Below are 22117 nucleotides of genomic sequence, written 5' to 3'. Positions count from 1 at the left end.
TGTTTGTCATTGTCATTACTGCCAGAGTAATGGTCAGGTTTTAGTGAAACAAGATTATTTTGTTCTGGATATCACTGTTTGCGACGCTTGCCTTCTCAATAGATTCTCATTGGTTTCTTTCTTGTGATGGGTGAGCCGAATGAGCTACTACACTATGGATATTCTGGTTTAAATTATGTTCGTTCTGAAAGTCAGAAAGGAGAATTATCCAGGATATATCCTATTCCAAGTTATTAGCCAATGCGAATATAGTTTCCTGAGTTCCTCAGTGAGTTTGAGTGTTGGGCATGACACATTAAGTTATTGCTGTACTAAATTCAGTAATTATAATAAAGTTATAATTGTGCCTACAGTAGAATAAGAGTGGTGATTGCTTTAAAATCTCTGACTTTGCATCTGTCTGCCTGCCATCATTTGGGCACTCCACATTAGCACCACCACTCTATTCATGTCCTTAATACATACTCACACTTGTTCTGTCCTCAGCCTCCCATTTGAAACCAGCACTGAGGGAAGCAATGGAGCTGCTACAGCACCTGCACTAAAGGAACTGGGTTCAGTTGCCTAGCCATCACGCTAACTAGACATCATCATTTGATTCCACTTATTACCAGTAATGGCTACAAAAAATAAATTATACATTTGTTTGTTTAAAAAAAAAAAAACTTTTGTGCTGTGTTTGTATGTGAGTTCAATTTACATCTGTGTGCTTGTTGTTATTTAATGTTTTAATGATACCAATAATGGCTCTGTGGACCACTTAGTGACTCATTTTCTCAAATGAAAATAAGGCTTGACCGCTGCATAATGACGAGGAGCATATTAAATTATCATTAACGTTGTTGTGCATTTAAATGAACTAATCACCTTTAATGCTGCATTGTTATGTGGTGTGTTTCTGAGACCTCTGTAGCTGTGGCAACGTTTCTGTTCATGTACAGGATACACCTAAATGATGAGTGATGCACAAATATAGTTTTCTTTGTGACGCAGCAGAGAAGTCCATGTTCCTAAGCCTTCTTTTATAGCATGGCTTCAAGCAGGAAGGCAATTATCATTCAAATGTTCTCATCACACTGAGTCTCTGGCTCCCAATTATTGTGTAATTGAAGTCTCTGGGTTTATGTTCTCAGGCCTCTCTGTCAGCCAAGCACAGAATAGCTGATCAGTAGTTAAAAGCAGCTTCAGCCTTTCTTGTTTTCAGTACTACATTCTACCAAAACCAAAGTCCTGTACAATCTGGTCATTGTTATATAAACCTTATATAAACTATTTTTTCTTTACCATAGTTTCTGTTATTTATTTCACCAACTGAAACAAGTTACAGTTGTGGTCAGGAGCTTACATACACTCATCATGGGCATGAATGTCATGGTACTTTGGGGCTTTTAATGATTTCTTTGAATTTATTTTTGTATTTCCTTTAATCTACACACAGCCAGAAGTATAGATACAGACTCAAATATATTCCGATAGTTCTACAATAGCTTTCATCTTTTACCGTATTAGTCATCATGATTGACTACAACTGGTAGTTACTCTTTGCCAGCATGAAAAGGGTTCCTCTGGAAGCACTGACTGAACTGACAGATTTTTAGAACAATGGAAAGATCCTAAAACTCAGTGAAGATCTAAGAAGGAGATCTATACATTTATACAAGTTATTTGAATGTCTAAGCACTTTGCTAAACTGTGAAGGAAGACCCAAAATCTCACCCTCAGATGTGAGGAAATTAGGTCGTATGTTCAGGAATAACCTAGGAACCACCAAAAGTTTCAAGCCTGCCATGAACTGGAAATGCTTTTTGGCCATAATACCAAAAGGTGTATTTGGAATATGGAATATAGGTGAGGTTTTTAAACCTAAGAACAGTTTAACTGCTGTCAAGCATGCTGATTATCATCATGCTCTGGGGCCGTTTTGCTGCCAGTGGTACTGTTAGGTTGCACAAAAAAATGGAATAATGAAGAAGGAGGAGTACCTCTAAATTCTTCAATTTCCGCTTCAATTAACAGCTAGATGACCTAAATCTGGATAAATTTAGGTGTTCCAGCAGGACAATGATGTCAAATACACATCATGGTTTGGAATGTTTAAGCAGGCTAAGATTAAGCTTCTGAGGTGACCTTTCCAAAGGCCTGACCTCAAGCCTAAAGGAAATTTGTGGACTGCTAAAAAGCCAGGCCCACTCCAGGAAACCAACCAATTTCAGTGAAGTCTTAGACCACTCCTCTGCAGAGAAGTCAATCATCCAACCAGAATGTTCCCATTCTGTGCGCATATTTATTTACCGGTTGGGTTAGAATTAAATTGAAAAAAAAATTCCAAACTGTGCAACCAATTCTTGTTGGGTCTTTTGGGGGTTTTTTTAAAAGTAATTTAGGATGTATGCTGGACAATCATTCAGCCCTGGGAAAAGAAAAGTCCACAATTACCGTAACATTCATGCCCATGATGACGTTTGTAAACTTATGACCATTTATTACATTTTCCATCATAAACTACCAGCTGTGTATAACAAGAAAAGGCAGAAGTAGTTTGGTGCCTTTATATGCCCTCAGACTTTGACCCAAGAGGCTATTTGTGTTATTTATAGTCAGTGTTTATTTCTTGTGGAAGATTATTTTTATTACTTCCCACAAGCAGTGTAAATTGTTTCGAATTAACAGTTAAATGGCACAAATGGCACATCATCAAAATAACATCAAAATTCCATTCAAGACCATTCTTCCCAAACGGGGATGTTGCATAAAGTTTGGGGATGTGACACAACCAAAAGGATTCAGTTTTAAGTCTGCTGTTTGCTATTTTAGCCACTCTGGGAACCCATCAGCTCGTCTGCGGACTTAGCCTCCGAGGTCAAGGGACAGTTTTTTGGGGCTTCAAGTGTAGCTAGCGGATATACAGGCCAACTTTCAGTTTTTCCACTACATTTTTTTTTCTAAATAAAGCTATGAGCAACTATTCAGATGATAGATGATGTTTTAAGATTGCATTTCAGCTAGGGCATTCCCTTTTCTGCTCTCTTCATGACCTGTTTGCCTCCATGCACGCAACAGCTTGCTCAAACCTGATTGGTGAATAGAACTCTGACCACAAAGTCCTGCATATTAAAAGGCAGATTTTAAACTAATTTCATTGAGTCTAGTTCACCACTTGTCAAGATTCTTTAATGGATGATCACTATCAGCCCTTAACCACTTAGCCAATTAGCCCTGAATATTTTAACCTAAATCCTGATTGTTGACTAACTATAATCTACATCATCTCTTTACAAAAGATACTACAGTTTCTAACATTATAGGCAAGTAATATTGTTGTTTAGTTTGCAGGACTTGTTAAAAATACTATACTAGACTTGGTGAACTCCTCAAACAGTCTTACCTGTTATCTTTGTTGTCAGAGTGTTGTTTCTACTCTTCACCAGCAGCTCACTTATGGCTTTCAAACTGTGCAGCCGAACGATTCCACACCAGACTTTGTAAAACTGGTTTTTAAGCTGGAGCCTTTTGGAATCATGAACTGATTTTATTTAATATGATGGTGGTTTATATTTCTGCTAGAAGAGCCTCTGCTTTTGGCTGTTTAGGTTCCAGTTTATAATAGTCCTCCCATTTTTTATTTCAAGAGAGCATCTTCTTGCTCCTTTGACATTTTACCTGAGTCTTTGTTCAAAAAATGCCTTTCAGTCTATCAGTCCCTGTGTGCTCAGTAAAACTGATGCTTCACTCTGGTCAGGTCCCTGTCTATTTTAAGAATGGCATCATCCTGCTTCAAAAAAAATTCTAGTTACATACCAACCTTATAATTAGATTTTATTGCTGGGTTTCAAGAAAAGGTTTTGAGAAGCAGCTTACAACTGTTCTAGAAAAATACGACATTATTGATCATTTTTTTTATCTTTTTCTGGTGATTATTTCTCTGAAACTGCTCTTGTTAGAGTCTCCAATGACATTTTGGTGTATGGTGATGCAGGACATTGCTCTGTTATACTTATCTCTGTTGATCGTCACATTATGCTTGATTATCTGAGTTACTGGGTGGGTATAGCTGGGCCTGCTTTTGAGTTTACCAGATCCCTATCCAGCACATTTCAAGCACGCTGAAGGACATTTCTTTTCGCTGCTATGTAAGTGACATCATCTCTCTCTTATGAGACCCAAGATGTTTCTTAGTTAGAGAACTTGCATAGGTACTGTAATAAAAGTTGAATAGTTGGCAATTATTGTCAAGTTAATGAAGAAAAATGAGAAGACCTTGTTTGTGGCTCCAACAAACTTGAACCCAACGTAATGGAAACTCCAGGTTCCCTTGACACATCCCTTGAGTGAACTTTTGACTCAGTCTTTCTTAAGAAGGAGCAAACTTACAAAATATTGGTAAGTTGAGTTCTTTTGTATCACACACTGAATTGGAGATTATTCATTCATGCCTTTATTTCATATTATTATTTAGATTTATTCTCTGTTTACTTGTCTGAACAAAACCTCCTTAAAATATCTGAAGTTCTACTGTAAGGCTTCTGATCCACTCGTATAAATCCTTGTATCGCACATTTGATAATTCTGTTACACTGACTCTCCATTAAAATCAGGGTCCACTTTGAAATTCTAGGCCAGTGAACTTTTACATCCATATATGCTCCGGAGGTCCCCTGAGGTTAAGTGGTTAGGACCTGATGGCTTTGCATGATACAAGACATAGCACTAAAGAAGAGAGAGTTTTGGTGGCTGCCAGTTTCTTGAACTCTCTCAGTGAACCCAGAAGCTGGGGGCTCAGTGATCTCTTTAAAAGTAGGCTAAGCTTTTTAAATCTTTTTAAATTTGCTTTAAATTAACTTTTTGTCTTTGATTGTCACGTACCTTGTAATATTTATCTTGAAATGTGCTACATAACTACTGTTTATTTTAATGAAATACACAAATTTAAAATTATATGACTAAACAACATTTCCATGCTACTTTGTCATAGCATTTCCATCATTATCTTTGGTTTTACTTCTTAATGGCACCACCGAATTGATCGTGCCCACTGACTTGGTAAACAGCACCTAAAATCCAATACTATCTTCCATAAAAGGGAAAAAAACAAGGACGGTAACCAGTGACGACAATTCCTGCTTAGATTACAATAAACCAAAGCTGATAACAAATACAGACTTTGTTCTCTCACTTCAGTTACTCAAAAATCTGTCATGTGCTCCTTCTTATAAAGACGGCAAAGAAGATTAAACTTTTGCAGTCTAGATTGCAGCTGCTATAATTTGCTGTAATTAAAAATGTTGAAGCATGTTTTACTTAGTTTTTTTCAACTATCTTTGCAAGTCACATAACAAGAGACAGTTTCAGACTAATAAAAGATGGGGGGACTCTTTAGTTAGCATGCCTAAATTCAGCAGCTTTTCGAATGACAGAATACATTAGAGTTTTTATGTAGGTGGTAATCCACTGAACTGCTTCTAATACATCTAGACATTGACCACCCCGTTAGTCACAATAACAAAATCCTTGACAACATGACTAAAGCTCAGCCACAGCAGCAGTAAACTGAAAATATTGGTATTTTCCTGCAAGTGCAAGGAGTCCTCTGTACATGGTGCCTTATGAGGGGATTTTCCAAAGAATACAAATGGAGCACAAATCTTGTTGCCTGAGGACACCAAAGGGAAAGCCAACATTTCAAAGCACACCTACATCATATTGATAGTGGTACAAAATATCCTCCATGTCTTCTTTTGATTGGATGGAAGCACTTTTTTCATGGCCCATTTGGGCCACATCAACCTACCACAACACCTGCAGCTTCTCTGCATGTGTCACTCATGTATGATTTTTTTTCAGTTTTCAAGTTCCTCTATGACATAAATTATTCCCATAACCTTATCAGTAAATTTTACACCAAGGTATTGCATCTGATTCAAAGACACAGAACACTTTTTTATGGTTTTTCTCAAAAGTGATGTTTGGTTTCCGTTCGTACTTCTTTAGCATTAACCACTGACAGATGATGAATCCAGCTGAGGCCATGAGAAACGAAAAACCTTCTGATGATTTCAGCCAGACAGTTCTATTTTTATGCTTCCTTTAAGTTGCGAGTTGTCTGCAATGGTAGTTAGCTGCGTCTCACACAAGAACGTGACCCAATTTTCTGTCAGAGATTAGGTTATCCTCCTCAGTGTCAATCACTGCCTTTGAAGCACTTTCAGTATCACACTCTCTTATGCCATTTTTATTTCCCAGCAATTACTTGAACAAACTGGGTTTCACTTTGATAGAAGTTTAAATAATTTTATGTTATTTTTTTAAGTAAGCAGAAATTACCTCTCTATGTATCGATACACAGTACTCAAACAGTAAATAGTCACTTTATAAATTTTGTGCAGCTGTCCAATATCGTGCAAAGGTCTTGAGCCAGATGTTATCATAATTTTCTTAAATGGTCTTGTACAATAGTTCTCCAGGCTGCTTTTCACTTTCAGTCCAGTCCTGGGACCTGCTAATTTTCCAGAAAATTGACCAAGGAATGTTTCTTTTTCTGTGTTTGTTTTGTTCTTTTGTCCACTTAACACTGAGTAAATGAGCTATTTTAAGTTTTATTTTTAGGCACTTAGTTACCAGAAACCAGCTGCAAATTAATAAGTTAATTAATTAATTAATTTCAATTAAATAAAAAGATATTTTTTCCTAATTCTTTGGGTGAACTTTACAGTATTTGATTAATAGTTTGGGGAGGTTTTGTACTAACAAGGTGAATCACAAAACGTTATTAGCCAAAAGTGTGGCATCTTTCAACTTGGTGTGTAGCATATCCTTAATAAAAGTAATGAAATTTAATAAGTGGAAAACAAAAGAAGAAGTTACAAGTGCCTAAGGTATCTGCAGTGGATTAATAGTATCTGAAAGTGATGCCCAGCAGGCAGCAAAGACCTGACACTGAACATGAGAGATTCATCTGCATTTCAGCTGATCCATCTACTGTTCACTGAAGCCTCAACAGAAGAAATGGTCTCAGTGGAAGGGTGGCTGTCAAGAAGTCAGGAAGGAAGAGATACGGGGAGAAAAAGTTGATATATACCAAATTTCACAAGAACTGCACAGTGACAACAGATCTTATGAAGTGGTGGATTTAAATTTTTCGGTACAAATCATTGTACACAGGAGGTCAAGAGGTACAACACTGAGTGTCTACAGCCATCTGTAATAAATGATGGAGGTGCTGTCATGGTTTAGGGCTGCATTTCAGTCAGTGGTGTTGAAGAATAAAAGGTGGTGCTGTAAAATATTGATTTTCAAGCTTGTTATATTTGTGCAAACTCTGTTTTTGCCTTACATACCATATTTCCATTTATGTTTGCAAATGTTTCAATAAATCACTGCACCCATTTCCCATTTTCTTAGCAAAATATAAAAAAGGGAGGGGCTGACTCAAGACTTACGCAGTGTACTCTACAAGTTACGAAATGCAGTGCACACATGGACTTGCCTCAAGGCACAGGGAAACTAACACTGATTTAACTCTGTAAGAGGTTTTCTGTGGGTTTTGATTTATAATTTAATATTTGACATGAATTTACATAACTCTGTTTTTCTTTTTGTCTTTCTTCTTCAGGGCCATGTTAGCCTAAGAGCTTAAACTAAAAATTCATTACTGGCACTGATCAAAAGCTTCAGAATGGCATCTTAACCAACCTGTGATGGTAAGACCTCCCCAAGGTCAAGAACTACTGTATTCGTTTAGGAAGCAGACTTTAAACCTTAGTGTGACTTCTCTTTTTACAGTTACAATATTTCTGTTGTCAAACCCTTGATCATTGCAAGAGAATCAGGTTAGGGTCTTTGAATAAGCCTTGAATCAATTTGGGTGGGAAATACAAGTCAATATTCTAGGAAACAATCAATAATCTTCTCCTTTTGGCAACACTGAATAACATTTTCTGCTCGGTTTATCCACTATATCTATTACAGCAACTACCACACACAGCCTGACCGCTCAAAAAGTCACTGCTGCATCCAGTGTATTTGAATAAAGCTATTACTCATCTCTCTCTTGCTTTTAAGTAGCACCGGTGGATATTATTTCAAGTCAAGCATGAGTGAACGATTCGCCTGATAACAGCATGGGTAGGATGCAGCATAGATTCAGCTCCTCTGTGGACATAACAAGGAATTGTGGGTAGCCCCGAAGGGAGTTACGGCTTGACAAATATTTGAAGTGTAGCCCAGCTCTGTTTACCTCAGCCAAAGGTGCAGGTCAAAGCTTTTACTGATGAATTCTGCATCACAAAGGAGACAGAGCCAGAAGTGTCAATCAGAGATATTTAAAAGGAAACATGTTTTACAGAGCGTCAGATGATATAAAATGTGCACTTGGTATCTCTGCTCCTACTTATTATACAACATTTTAATTGAGCAACTGACTTTCAGGAAATCTGTGAGAAATCATTAAGATTGATGTAAGGTCGCTAAAAGATCCCCAGTGTGCATGAACCTGCAGATTTCAGTATATGTGATGCACTTCCAGAAACCAAGACTGAACACACAGTTGAACTCGGATTGTTTCACATTGTAAACATGTATTTGCATACTCTACGTCAGTGTTTTAATCTTATGAAAACCATCGACATCGAAAGTGAAAATCACGACAACATCTAAGACATTACTAGAAATGTTCAGAAAGTGGAATTTGACAAAAAACAAAGGCAGCAGACAATACCCAAAACATTTCTGTAAATCAAACATAGAAAAGAAAAGTCCCACAATGGGTTAAGTGAAAAGACCAACACTGAGATGTGTTCATATACACAGTGCAATCAGATTAGAACTATTTTTAAAAACTGTTTTGTTAGCAGGTCCATAATGGTTGCTTGATTATTTGCTGTGGAAATATATTATCCATTATCAGTGCATCCCTCAAGATAATTGGATTTGTACAGTGTTGTTTGACTACTGATGTCACCTCCAATAAAAAGAAAGATTTATGAAGGCATCTATTTTCCTTCATCATGGAGTCATTGTGGAAGTCCTTAATTATAAAACTGGACCTCTCGAAGAGCTGTGAAATTGGATGGAATGGACATATTTGTCAGACTAGAAATATTATATTGATATCAAATTGATTCACAAATGGAAATACAGTGCTTCAGGGAACCTGCTTTTCTGCAGTAAAATGTCGAACCTGAACTTCTACAAGAGCTACAACTGCAAATCAGAAGAAGGAACCAGAAGAAACCATGCAGACATCATTGTCTTCTCCCAAAGGAGTTCTGATTTTTCCAGTGTTGCAGATCAGAGGCCAACAGTACAGTTCATGGATCCACGGTGGGAATTGTGCTGACCTTGTTGTTCCTGCTGATCCTGCGTTCTGGCTTCTGCTTTGGCACTTTGGTCTGGATCAGCTCCTCAGGCGTGTTACCCAGCGGTGGCAGTAGCCTCTTCTTGCTATTCCTGGTCTCAGGTAACCACTGAGGTGGCAGCTCAAAAGGTCCAAAACCAAACTGTGGGGAGTCCTCTGCTTCTGTAGGTGTAGCAGGTGCCACTTGTGATGAAGAGGCATAAGCGCATGTATGGACTGGAGAGGCCCGGGGGGCTATAACTGAAGGAGGGACCTCCTTGGTGATAACCAGCCCTCCTCCTGTGCCCTGCAGAGAGTCCTTTTTATTAATCACTTCACCTCTGAGGCTTCCCATTCTTGACCCACCTTTCTGGTCATCTTTGGGCCCTGAGCCTTCTCCTGATCCTTGAGATGGGAGCTCCACATCATTCTCCCCATCCTCCTCCTCTTCTTCTTCAGACGGTCTGAAGATCTGCTGTTGGCCAATGTTAAACATCTCTAGAAGCTGGCTTCCAGATCGACCAGCAGTCTCCAGTCCTACTGGCTCCCCAATCACGCCATCTGCTCCTAAAGAAGCCAGACCTCCGGTGCTAACCACGTTACGGCGACTGTAACGTCTGTGAATCCTGGCCAGCAGGTCCAGACAGCTGTGACGCACTGAGCGGTTAACAGTCAGAAACAAAAGTGGGTTGGTGAGCAAGGATACCTTAGGAAGCCAGAGGGCTGTGAGATACAGTGAGACAGGCAGCTCTTTAGCATCTGCCAAAATAGTGCGGTAAAATACTAAGGCCCCATAGGGCGCGCTGCAAGCTGAGAAAGCCAGTACCACAGCCAGAAGAGTTACATGAAGTTCGGCTTCCCTCTGGGACACGTATGGGATAGAGATGCTGTTCTGGGGAGTTCGCAGAGCTGCGATGATCACCTTCTTCTTCTGGCTGGCACTTAGTGCTCTGCGGATCAGAAGCATGAGAAGGAAGACCAGAGCCAGGGGGAGGATCACTGTGGTGATGTTGTAGATCAACACATACACCATGTGACTCAGCGAGCGGGCGGGGTCATTTGAGCAGGATGAGGTCACGTACACATCAGTCACATTGGTCACAGCAAACACGGGGAGGCTGACCACAGTTGCATGGACCCAGATATAGATGACCAGATCTCGAGATCTTGCGTCTGAGATTTTCCTCTCCAGTGGGTACAACACTGAGTAGTATCTACAGACAGAAAGACAAAGTAATTCAATGCTTAACAACATGTATTTGATATTTGATATTTGATAAACCCACTCAATGTCCATTATGCGTTTCCTACTTCACCTTCTAGAGGCTTATTCAGAGAAGGCTTTCTTGCCTTGCTGAATGGAAGAAGTAATGAGTAATCTGTTTTCGGGCTAAAATAGAAGCAAGAATCCACATATGAGGCTGTGAGGAAGACTTTATTCCACTTTACACAAGTGCCTTACATGTTTGAGGTTCCTCGTGTTAGAACATTTCTTACAAGCAATTTCTTTTGAGTTATTTGGAGCTAGCTTGTTGACAAAGCCAACTAGCGTTAGCTGCTAATTTAGCAGTCTCTCGTCCAAAAAGTTGTGACTTCTGGCTCAACAAAATAAATAAACCACTCACAACTCTAAGCACTTGTTACTAAGCTATACTTGTTACTTAGCTCTCCTATGTAATCTGTAATACAGTAGCTAACTGCCTTCTCAGCCTGATTGTAGAGGAGAGCATCTATTAGCAATAGGTACAGGGCTGATAACAGCTGATAATGGTTATTAAATGGTCTGATAACATTCAAATTGGGCGCTTTCCCCAGTGGAGAATTTTTTACATCCTAAAGCTTGCAGCAAATCAATAGAGGCATAGTTTTGGTGATGTTCACACTGTGAAAAAAAAGCTTTTTCCTAAGCCAGAGTGTCACCTGAGTCCAGGCGTACTGAAAATGCTCACAGAAATCCATCTTATGGTGATTTATGTGAAAATTATTTTAAAATAAACGTTAAAAATACTGACGTATGAGCTTGAAGGGGTTTTAGCAGAAAGGTAGTGCTGGTATAAAATTATTGAATCCATTATACAAGCTCCAAATAGACAAAAAGGTGAGAGGTGCAGTTTTCTGGGAGTTTTTTTATGTAGTTACTAAATTTATCCTGCACCCTCTTCACATATTTATTGTATTACATAGGCTTATTATTTGTCACAGCCATTTTGAGGTATTTTTATAAACAGGAAAAACAGGAAATTCCACAGGAAATGGACAAAGCTCAGTTATCTAAAAATAAAGCCAATTGTGCCATTTTTAGTGGCCACTTTGGATACATTCAATCATGAACATTTAGCCCTTTTTAGATCAAAGAATTTTAATTTATCCATGGTATATTAACTTCTGCAGAGGTTGAAATTATATGGGTGATCTCTTGATAACTGCAGTGCAGATAATAGCATGCAGATTGCCTCACATCCTTTTGTTTTCCCTTACTCATAAGGAGAATAAACGAAATGAAAAAGTCATTACTACGATGTCCCTTGACTATCTTGTCTGTGCTGCAGTATGATTGTGTGTGTTCGTGTGTATGTACACTGCAGTCCCAACCTGTGTACAGAATATCTACAGCCTCGATTACCCTCCTGGAGAATAAATAATTCATTGGTTTGATATCATTCTGACTGTACCAGTTGCTATGGAGGCAACATAATCTCTATAGCAGTGAAACGAGGGCTGGGAAGAGGTTGCAACAATACAAAGTCTCCCTGCAATCACTATAAAGTTGGTAGAGGATATTCACGTACTACTGCAGTCATCCATATTATCCCTGGTATATTTTAATATTATATATTAATAAAAATGTGGCTTCTGTGCACTTTTATGCTCCATTTTGAACATGTCTATTCATGATATTTGCTATTTTTTTCTGCATTACATACAGAAGCTGTGTTATCTTAAGCTGCAACATGCAAAGAGATAAAAACATGATTCGATAAATATCATATAATAATAAGTCATGTATACGATTCTGAAAAAGGAACTCTTTTAGGTTTTCTCAATACTTGTATAAGTATATTTTTTATATTTCGTATAAGTCTGTGCATCTGTACTTGGGCTGCCCACTGTTTTCTATGCCAATTTTCTATTTTCTTACTGGACTTTTTTTTAAGCAAAAACAACACTGGTGTGGAGAAAATGCAAACATTAGAGCCACTGAATAACTACAGTCATTTTTACACATGAGTTCTGTACAATGTTGAGAGACTCAGCTGGGAACAATCTGTGAGAAAGGTCAACTATGGACAAAGTGGACAACAGGAAATAGTCACAGTTTTAGGAAATATTATACACATAACCAGCACCCACTTGCAATAATTAATGAAAGCAAAAGGTTAATTAAAGGGTATAGCATAAGAAAATGAAATTAAACTAGTTAAACAATATGCTTCAAACACTTCAGCTGAGATAAAGTGGGGAAATAATTAAAATTATCACCTGTTGATTTTATAGGTTTGCTCATTTACAAAAATGCAGAAAAGTAAATTACATAAAGGTTCAAAATTGATTTGCATATCAGTGAGTGAAATAAGTACTTCATCCCCTACGAGCAAGTCAGAGTCTGTGTGCTAATGTGGCAGACAGATTGTGTTCAATTATTCAAACAATGACAAATACTCCTGATCTCAATTTATGTGTACAAACCACACCTGTCCAGAGAATCAATTTCTTCTACTCCAACCTCTCTACCACCACGGGAAACACTAACGAGCTGTCAAAGGACATCAGGGACACAATTGCAGTCCTGCACAAGACTGGAATGGGCAAGAAGCTTTATGAGAAGGTGAGAACTGTTGGTATGATTATTTGGAACTAGAAGAAATATAATGACCATCAATCATCCCCTATCTGGAGCCAAATCATGCCTCATGGGGTGAGCTACACAGGACGAGCATGTTAATGATCTCAAGGCATTTTGGACCAAGAACATCATTGGTAACACACTACGCTGTAATGTAAAGGATTCAGAGAAGGCTTGGAAGAAAGTCCTGGGGTCAGGTGAAACCAAAATCGAGCTCTTTGGCATCAGCTCGAGCCGCCGTGTTGGGATGCGGAGAAATGCTGAGGATGCCCCAAACCACCCTATCATCCCCACAGTGAAGAACGGAGGTGCTAAGGGTACAAGATGACTTCACTGCATCGAGGACACTGCCAATGGACAGGGCTATGTACAGTCATTTTGAATGAGAATTTTCTTCCCTCAGCCAGAACACTGAAGATGAGCTGTGAATGGGTCTTCTAGCGTGATAATTACAAACATTAACCCCAGGTTAACAAAGGAGTGGCTAAAGAAGAAGCACATTAAGGTCATAGAGAGTCCTAACCAGTTTCCAGACTTCAGTCCTGTAGAAAAATCTGTGGAGAGCGCTGAAGCTTTGAGTTGTCAAGCGACAGCCAAGAAACCTAAAGGAGTTGGAGAGTTTCTGTAAAAAGGAGTGGGCCAAAATCCCCTCTGAGATGAGGGTCAACCTGGTGACCAACTACCAGAAGTGTCTTACCACTGTGCTTGGAAAAAAGTGTTTCTCCACCAAGTACTAAGGCGCGTTTTGCTAGAGGATGAAATACTTATTTCACTCAGTGACATGAAAATCAATTTGTAATCTTTGTGTAATGTTTTTTTCTGGATTTTTGATTGGTAGTTTTTCTTTTCTCCATTAAAAAGAAACTACCATAAAATGAGACTATTCATTTAGTTGTAAGTGAGCAAACTTACAAATTCAGCAAATTCAAAGTGGAATTAGCCAAGTTGACTATGCTAAGCAACATATTGACAAACTGATCAGAGAGCTGATATAAAGGACCCACTTTTTTTGCCCCAAGCGGTCCATCCAGATACAGAGAGGTGAGTAGGAGGTGCATGTTAGTGTCTTTCAAAAGCATCATTTAAACACAGTGATTCTGGCTACAAACCTGAAGTGAGAAAAAATAAACACATCACTCATTTTACTGAAAGGATAGAGTGCTCTTTGGGTTTTGTAATTTCACGCACAATCCACACTTGATGACTGAAAACAAATGATGCTCCCCCTATCTACTTTAATTCTGTGTATACACTGAAAAGTATCATGTTTTTGCATTTACCTGTCCAATGCGATGGCGCTGAAGCTGAGAACGGTGACAGAGCAGAAGAGTTTGTGGAGGAACTTGAGAGCTTTGCAGAGCACCAGCGTGTGAAGCCACAAGCAGCACCGAGGATTGGCTCCGAGTGCCACATCAAAGGGGATGCACACCAGGCCGGCACAGATACCAGACCATGCCAGGTTCTTGATGAATCGATTGGTCACTGTTTTAAAGACGTTTGTGCAGCAGGTGCACCACAACACAGTGGCATTACCTGTCGAGAGAAAGAAAGATGTTTAAAGATTTAGAATAAAATGAGATTAAGTTTGCCTACTAACCTGCACCCCTCAGTAGAAGCTACAATTATCGACTCCTATAAGTCTGCATCTCTGCCAACCAGTCAAGTTTTGTTTATACGCACTCATTGTAATAAATATAATGAAGATTTTATTCATTTAAAGGTTAGCTCCAAGGTTTGGTGTCACCAATCCTGCATCCAACCAAATGTGAAATATGGTCACAACTTGGTTTTCTGATCTTGAGTTAAAGTGTAGAATTATGGTCATATTATCAGTTCACATACAAAAACTTGAATTCTACAGTCTGTGTTGTCATAAGTCTAACTCAGTTTAAATAAAGGTTGGAAACCTGAACGCTGGTACAAGCAGCCCTTTCCTTTTGTTGTGCTGGTATGAGTTTTTACCAGGCACACCATAGATCTCAAAGAAAAGACCTGGTTAGCTTGAAGACTAAATTGCCCATTGACAGGAAGGAAGGCTTACTTATCTTACTGATCTGCTATAGCACAGATTAATGATTTCTCAGCTGCTTATTCCTGACGTCCATCCAAGACAAACACTGCGACTGAACAATGTAAGGAATGCAAGTACTTCTCGGACTGAGATTTAAGCCAACTGACAGATGTACGAAAGGAAAGAAAATGTGTCACTTTCAATCTGCCCGTTTTACACTTGCCATCAATGAACTCATCTGTGAACTGGAAGTCTTTACACATTAGATTGGAAGCTGCCTCACAGCAGGACGAGGAATCCGCTACCAAGAATACTGCTTCAAATCAAAATCAAACTCTTTATGAATTTGTCCAAAAAAAAATGGGGGGGAAAGTTCAATTTGAATGTTATTATTTGCATCTGGACACCCCTTTTTACCCCCATTTTACTGCAAAAAGGCTTCCCCTGTGACAGTTCAAGGAGTTTCAGCCCCCAGACTTGCTCTTTCTTTTCTTTTCTTTTCTTTTTATTTTTGGGGGATTTCTTGAAAAAATTATGAAAATTGTTTAAAGGTAAGCGCCTTCTTGTAAAGACTTGATGGCAGAGCACAGGACAAAATTAGTGATGCAGGTGCCGCTAAAGCATAAAATAAAAAATAGCCAAATGAAATAAATCTATATCAGCAATAACAAATTCGTGCTGTATGTCACTTGTAGCAGGTTCAAAGAGGGATAAAAAGAAAAAAACAAAAAAAAAAAACAGTTGGTCCACCCTCATAAGACATCCTCCCAATCATTTACATCTAATAGCCTGCAAGCTGGAACTTACTAAAAAGAAACTGCAACTGCAACCAAATCAAAAAGGACAACAGGAGACATTTTTATGTTTCTATTTCTCTCTGCATAATTTGGAGTGACAAAGTGGTAACGATTGGTAATTAAGTTTCAAAAGGTGAACTTTTTCCTTCTTGCACTGCATTAACTCATGTCAGGTCACACGGGACCCTGTGTGATTTCAGCTCCTTCAAAAGTAATTACCCACAGAGTGTTAGCTGCACTCTGGCTGAGAGCAAGATGTTCTGCAGTGAAGGAAACTGTTTCACGTTTTTCCTGAGACCTGTGCTTTAAAATAAAAGGTCTCAGTTTGTCAGAAGAAAAACGCATTCATCGTCAGGTGGATGGGGGAATAGAAAAGTAACCATAGTTTATAAAACTAAATGAAAGAGAGAAAAAAGACCTTTTCTATGAAAGCAAGGTCGTATATAACAACCACTTATCCCTGATTTCTGTTGTTATGTACCTCAGGAGGTTTCAAATGGAGGTGGAAGAAGCTGTTTTCAACAGGACATGGTGTGCTTTAACTATGCAGAACTCGATTAACATGCTGTGATACAGAATAGCACATAGGCGTGGTATTTCGGGGAAACCCTGGTAAAAGTACATTCTGCTAGGCTGACTAATGTGGAATAATTAAATCAGCACAAATATTAATTATTTCAAATGCAAACTACATAAAAAGAATGTTTATTACAAATGTCTGTTCATACGGTATGTTGACATTTTATCTTGCTACCTTTGGTCTCTAATGTGAGGCAATTAATACCCAGTCTTTCAAAAAAAAAAAAAAGAAAGGAAGAAAGTGTGATACTACATTTATAAGGCGATAAAACTATTACTTAAGATATTTTTGTCCAGATCATTTCCAGAGTCATGCTACCATGTGATGTTCAAAGCAGATTTCAATAATCAAAATACAAGAGTTGATTTTTATCTTATAGATTTCAGACAGAAAATAAAAACCAAATTTAATCTCTGTTAAATACTCATAGAAACTGGTAGCTGCCAAAGATTTAAAAAAAAAACTGCTGTGACAAAAAACAAAAATCGTTTTATTTTTTGTTTTTTCAGGACTTGTATTGTCTGGAAAAACAACATCACCTTGTACTTTTGAGCCCAGAATGCTCGCTGGGCATTTGAGGAACACCTTGGTAACCATAGTCAGAGCAGCCAATAGCGAGAGAGCGCAAACAGTACGGATGATTATTTTGCCCGCTTAACAAATGGCACCCTAACTAGTGGTAGCAGCAACGTGGTCTGCTTCAATTTGAGCTGGATCATTTTCCTATTGATGTCTAACATGTGCTGTTCGACATACTAAGTATACTTAACAGTTTTTTACTTACATCCTGGTGATTTATAATTAACCTAGTTTTAGTGACAGGCTCATTTAGGTGCAGTAACCGCAGAGCTAGTCAGCCACATAATTCCCCACAGACCTTAATACAACTGTTGGCAAAGTCAGCCAGTGCCATGCACACTGTGACACATTAATGAGATTTGCAGTAAAACTCAAATCTTTGCCTTATCAGTGAAACTGCATAATTATGGCAGCAAATGTTATACATTAAAAAAAATCTAAATTTTGAGGAATCTATTCTCCCTTTCTAGGAGAGTTAGATGAGAAAACTGGAATGGCTCGCACATCTGTGCATTGAGGGGGGGGGGGCATTTCCTGCTGATGCCTCTCTCTTTACTTCAGTTTAGTTTATATTTTAGGAAGAGTTACAGCTTTCTAATGGGGCCTATCTACGTCTGTTTCTGCAATGAAATGACTACATCAAACTAGTTTCCTCTTTATTTATGGTGTAAACAAACAAGATTTCCTAACTGGTCAACTTTGGAGGTATTAGGCATGTTTGGCATGTTTTAGCACTTTCCCCTCCTACCAGGGTTTAAGCGGTTATCCTTAAAGGTATGAGACAGAAATGCCCTCCTGATCCAAATCTGAAAACAGAACAAGTGTTACAGAAACATTTCTGAAACGTGACAAAATCAGAATGAGACTACAGTCACATTTGAGAAGATTGTGTCTCTACACAACTTAAAGATGATAATGTAGAGCGTTACAAATGCAGTGGTTAAGTGGTGTAAAAATAACTCCCCAACTTCTAACGCCTTTCAGCACACCCACCAACAAGTGCCCATGATTCTCTGGCAAGCTACACACTTCCTATCTGGACACACGTGTATCCAGGTGGGAACATTGAGGAATTAAATGGGATATTTAACACCTGCCAAAGTACTCAGCAAAGTACTTTTGCTGAAACCACTATATGGCTATATGTCAGTCAACTCCCAAAACAGCATTTTACAGCACACTGTGGCTTTTCAGACCCGTTAATCAGCAAACCAGCTTGATGTTAAGCCAAGGATCCCTACATTTCAAAACATAAAGCAAAAGATGAAGGGGAGGGAACCTTAAAAGAAGCAGAGGAATTTCTATCGTTAATTACTTGTGCTGGAAAACAAACCTTCAAATTTAGATAGCAGGGTTTTTTTCCCACTAGAGAGACTGTTCGTTGGCCTAATTTGTGATAGAAAAACCCTTCTTACATATCCATTTCCATGGGTTCAAATGCTCCACATTCATGCATTATAGCTGAATGTCATTCAAAGCTTCAAAGCAGATCCTACAGTTATAATTTATTAGTCTTATTAGTGTTGTTTTGTTGCACACATCTACAATGTGTGTTAAAAAAAATCTTTTAAATTTAAAAAAAAAATGTCATTCTTCTCGAGTTTGAGTATTTCAGACCAGAAGGTGGATGATTCAGCGAGTTAATACCGATACAAAGTGCACAAACTAAGTGAAAACAATCTGCATCACTGAGAATTTAATGTGCTCTGGATGTTACCACATTGAGGCTTTTCAACAAATTTGCAGTTTGTGCAACATTTAATTTCCTTCACCTTCGCACATCTCTGTGTGCCATAAGAGAAGAAGTCATAAGCAGATACAGAAGGCAGTTACTTTTATCTTTTCCATGTCAAATGCCTCAGGTAATAAACATGAATCCTTCAACGATTTGTATTGATGTGCACAAGTTGTTAATGACACAGATGCCTCCAAAACAGACATCTCCCCATAAAAATTGCATGTTTTTTTTTTCCCTTTCAGCCAGTGATGCAGGTTTTCTTTTGGGCACTAAAACCCCCATAGAGACAACAAAGTGCCTACATAATGGAACCAGCATATCCTGCTCATCTATGATAATAAGTGATGTCTGAATATAAATATGATGCAGCTAGGCTTTTATCATACAATCAAAGCCTTTTTTGAAATCATTAAAAGTAGCTTGAGAATTGACCACAGACACTTTTTTAGGGGACTCAACTTCAAAAGACAGCCCCGTGGAACCATCATCATTTTAACACTCATCATTTTATGCTGCAGGTAATATAATGCATGTATTTAAAGGTGCCCACTGATGAAGTGTTCAGTTTCTGACTGGTCCTGAAATTGATTCAGATATCTGATGCTAATTATCTTTATTTTTTCCAGTAATAATTATTACTGTGATTATTGTGATTATTTCATTAGCAAAGGGGAACCCATTACTGTTATGGCACACACAGTCTGTTTGTATTTTATCACTCATTGTCTTATAGCTGTCATTAATATGTCTCCAAGAATCTTAGTGACCACACAAAGGTGCCCTGTTGTATTGACGTTAGAGAATTTATGCTATTCACCTTCCTGGAAGTGGGTTTGGTTCATTGGTGTATGTATTCCCTGCGACACGTAGAGCATGCAGAGAGAAACAAAAAGGCATTTTGAGCCATGCTGGCAGAGGGCAATTTTTACAGCTAGTCAGGGCACGCTTCTCTGACTCTGCGCATTGCACTGAGCAGCAGGAGGTGGCACTGGATCAAAGCAAGTCATTTGGACGTGTTTTTTTTGTCCGTTTTGTATCAGTTGCACAATATTTCATCATGGTGAGCTGTGCTCCTGCTTCTCACTGAGCCCATATGTTTCCATACAACACTAAGGCTGTGTGTGTTTCTGTAGCAGGGCAGAGAGGGCAACACAAAAACATTTGTGACAAATAACACATTTATTTGTAGCAATCATTAGAAGCGGGTTAATTATGCTTCTGGCGATCTATATGATGGAGACGGGATGTCAAAGCCAGGAGTGTGCAAGAGCAGTAGATCATTCTACACAGCTCCTTCCACACTTATACCACCATCATCATCACTGATGTCTAGTCAACACATATTCAACTCTAAGGAAGTTTAAAACATGTAAGTTACTGCTACTATTTATCAGTTTTCTGGTGGAAAAAAACAATAAAAATCTTCTTTGCTGACTTAAATATACAGCAAATTTTGCCAAAGTATTTCTGCTTATTTTAAATGGAATGCATCCACGTCAAACCAGAAAATCAGGAGTTATGTGTGTGACTGGTTTAGTGTTATTTGAATGGTTTTAGCACCTTGATCAAACTTATACATGACTGCAGGGGGCTGAGAGGTAAGCAGAGTAAGCAGGTGACATGGGCTGTGGGTTGTTTACATTTGGCAGCTGCTGGTGGTTTTAACGGGATATTAGATTAAAAATAATAATAATGTACCCTTGTAGCAGTTTTGTTTGTTTCTAATAAACTGGCCTACGCACTCATTTCTGTCATGCTTTTCTTATCCTTTACTTTTTAGTCGTCGTTTGACTTTTCTTTTAGTCGAAGATACTAGTTTACTATACTGACCAGAAGATGATTGATTGGCTGACTGATAAACGCTGGAAAAAGTCTCAGATATTTCAAATACATTCTACTGGGACACAGGTTGTCCGCACAGGAAGATCCCCTACACAAATCTTAGAGTCTCACTGTTTTCAATTGTATTTGAAAAGCAGTGCCCTGTAGTTCAAAAACTGTGCAGCTGTTTAATCTAAATTTAGCAGAAATGAATAAGTAAATACATAAACGAGGCTGGGTTTTTAATATGTTTATGATTCCCTACTGAGTTTGCATTGAATGTGTGGGAGTACTGAGCGGACTTACCGATCAGCGAACCTAGGAGGATGAAAACCTGAACGGTGGTGGTGAAGTCCCGGTAGGCTTGCTCTCGCACGAGTCGCTGCCGCTCGTCCAGCCCGGTGCCCTCGGCAGGCGGGCTGCTGTCCCACCGGGTCGATGGGCTCGAGGCGTTCAGTAGATCCAGCCAGAGGTGGGCTGCTGTGAAATTGACTGCACCGTCCCCCACCATCGCTGCCCGGCTCCCTGCACTATCCATGTCGATTCACGCCGAGATCCTAAATATGCCTTTCTGTTGTTGATGTTTGTTTGTTTGTTTGTTTTTCAAGAAAGCTCACAAAGAGTCAACAGCCAAGAGTAAAGGGGCATTTCTGACCTGCTTTTTTTTTTATAGTAAAAAGGGGGATAATCGACATATCACATCTTATGTTGCACGGGAGATCTCCATGAAGATTTAACGCGGACACAGGCAGGAAATGCGTTCCTCTGCCAGCAATGAGATGGTCTTTTGTCAGTAATTATGTCTGATAAATTGGGGAGGAAAATACATGTTAAAATAATCCCAGTCTGTATCAAAGCACGGGGAGATGGAAAGCCTACGCTGTATGCCCCATATTTCCCCAATAATGCGGATGCACGGCAGAAATCGGTCACTGAAATCCGTGCGCAGTGTGGCTGGATGGATGCTGGACTATCTGACGCCCAGTGCACCTAAAACCACACCGGTTTGCGAAGTGTCCATTCCGGGAACGACGCCTGCAGCACCGAGAACACAGCACCATCACCCCTCGCCGTCCAGAAAAAAATAAATAAATAAAAATATGTGTGGCTGACAGACTGTTACTCCTGCTGCCGCTGCCAATCGCACTGTCAGAGGCCGTTTATTGGTAGACTGGATGGTGCGGGGAGCCTGCAACTGAATATTTAACAACGTGAGGTGCAAGACTGAAGAGGAGAGCCCTCCTCTTCATGTAGCACCGAGAAACTCCACTTAATCTTATGAATGACAAGCAGCATGGAGGAAGAGGAGCCTGGCTGATACCGAGAAATAAAGGTAACGGATGGCTACATTCCTAATAGGCTGTTAAATCACACAAAAAAAAAATACTTTAAGGAAATACTTCATTACATTACTTC

General features: G+C 39.0%; 1 protein-coding gene across 1 annotated transcript; it reads right to left on the bottom strand.

Annotated features, from left to right (window-relative positions):
• Positions 1-8309: 8309 nt before the first annotated feature.
• gpr176 (G protein-coupled receptor 176) lies at positions 8310-22030 on the bottom strand. The gene is made up of 3 exons (XM_082504370.1): positions 21008-22030; positions 14456-14708; positions 8310-10545 (listed from the first exon to the last, which is right to left on the bottom strand). The coding sequence occupies exons 1-3, from the start codon at positions 21237-21239 to the stop codon at positions 9306-9308; spliced, it is 1725 nt and encodes a 574-aa protein (XP_082360496.1). The 5' UTR covers positions 21240-22030; the 3' UTR covers positions 8310-9305.
• Positions 22031-22117: the final 87 nt, after the last annotated feature.

Source organism: Aulonocara stuartgranti (genome assembly GCF_965226115.1).
Source record: "Aulonocara stuartgranti genome assembly, chromosome: 15".
Taxonomy (NCBI): domain Eukaryota; kingdom Metazoa; phylum Chordata; class Actinopteri; order Cichliformes; family Cichlidae; genus Aulonocara; species Aulonocara stuartgranti.
This window is presented reverse-complemented; position numbering and strand designations above follow the sequence as displayed.

What these genes read in the sequence shown, in the direction of transcription:
- gpr176 (XM_082504370.1), bottom strand. Translation starts at nt 21,239, where the DNA reads ATGGATAGTGCAGGGAGCCGGGCAGCGATGGTGGGGGACGGTGCAGTC. An exon ending in CCTCCTAGGTTCGCTGATCG is followed by an intron (nt 14,709 to 21,007) that starts GTAAGTCCGCTC and finishes TTCTCTCGACAG; the next exon opens with GTAATGCCACTGTGTTGTGG. An exon ending in AGCGCCATCGCATTGGACAG is followed by an intron (nt 10,546 to 14,455) that starts GTAAATGCAAAA and finishes TTCTGTCTGTAG; the next exon opens with ATACTACTCAGTGTTGTACC.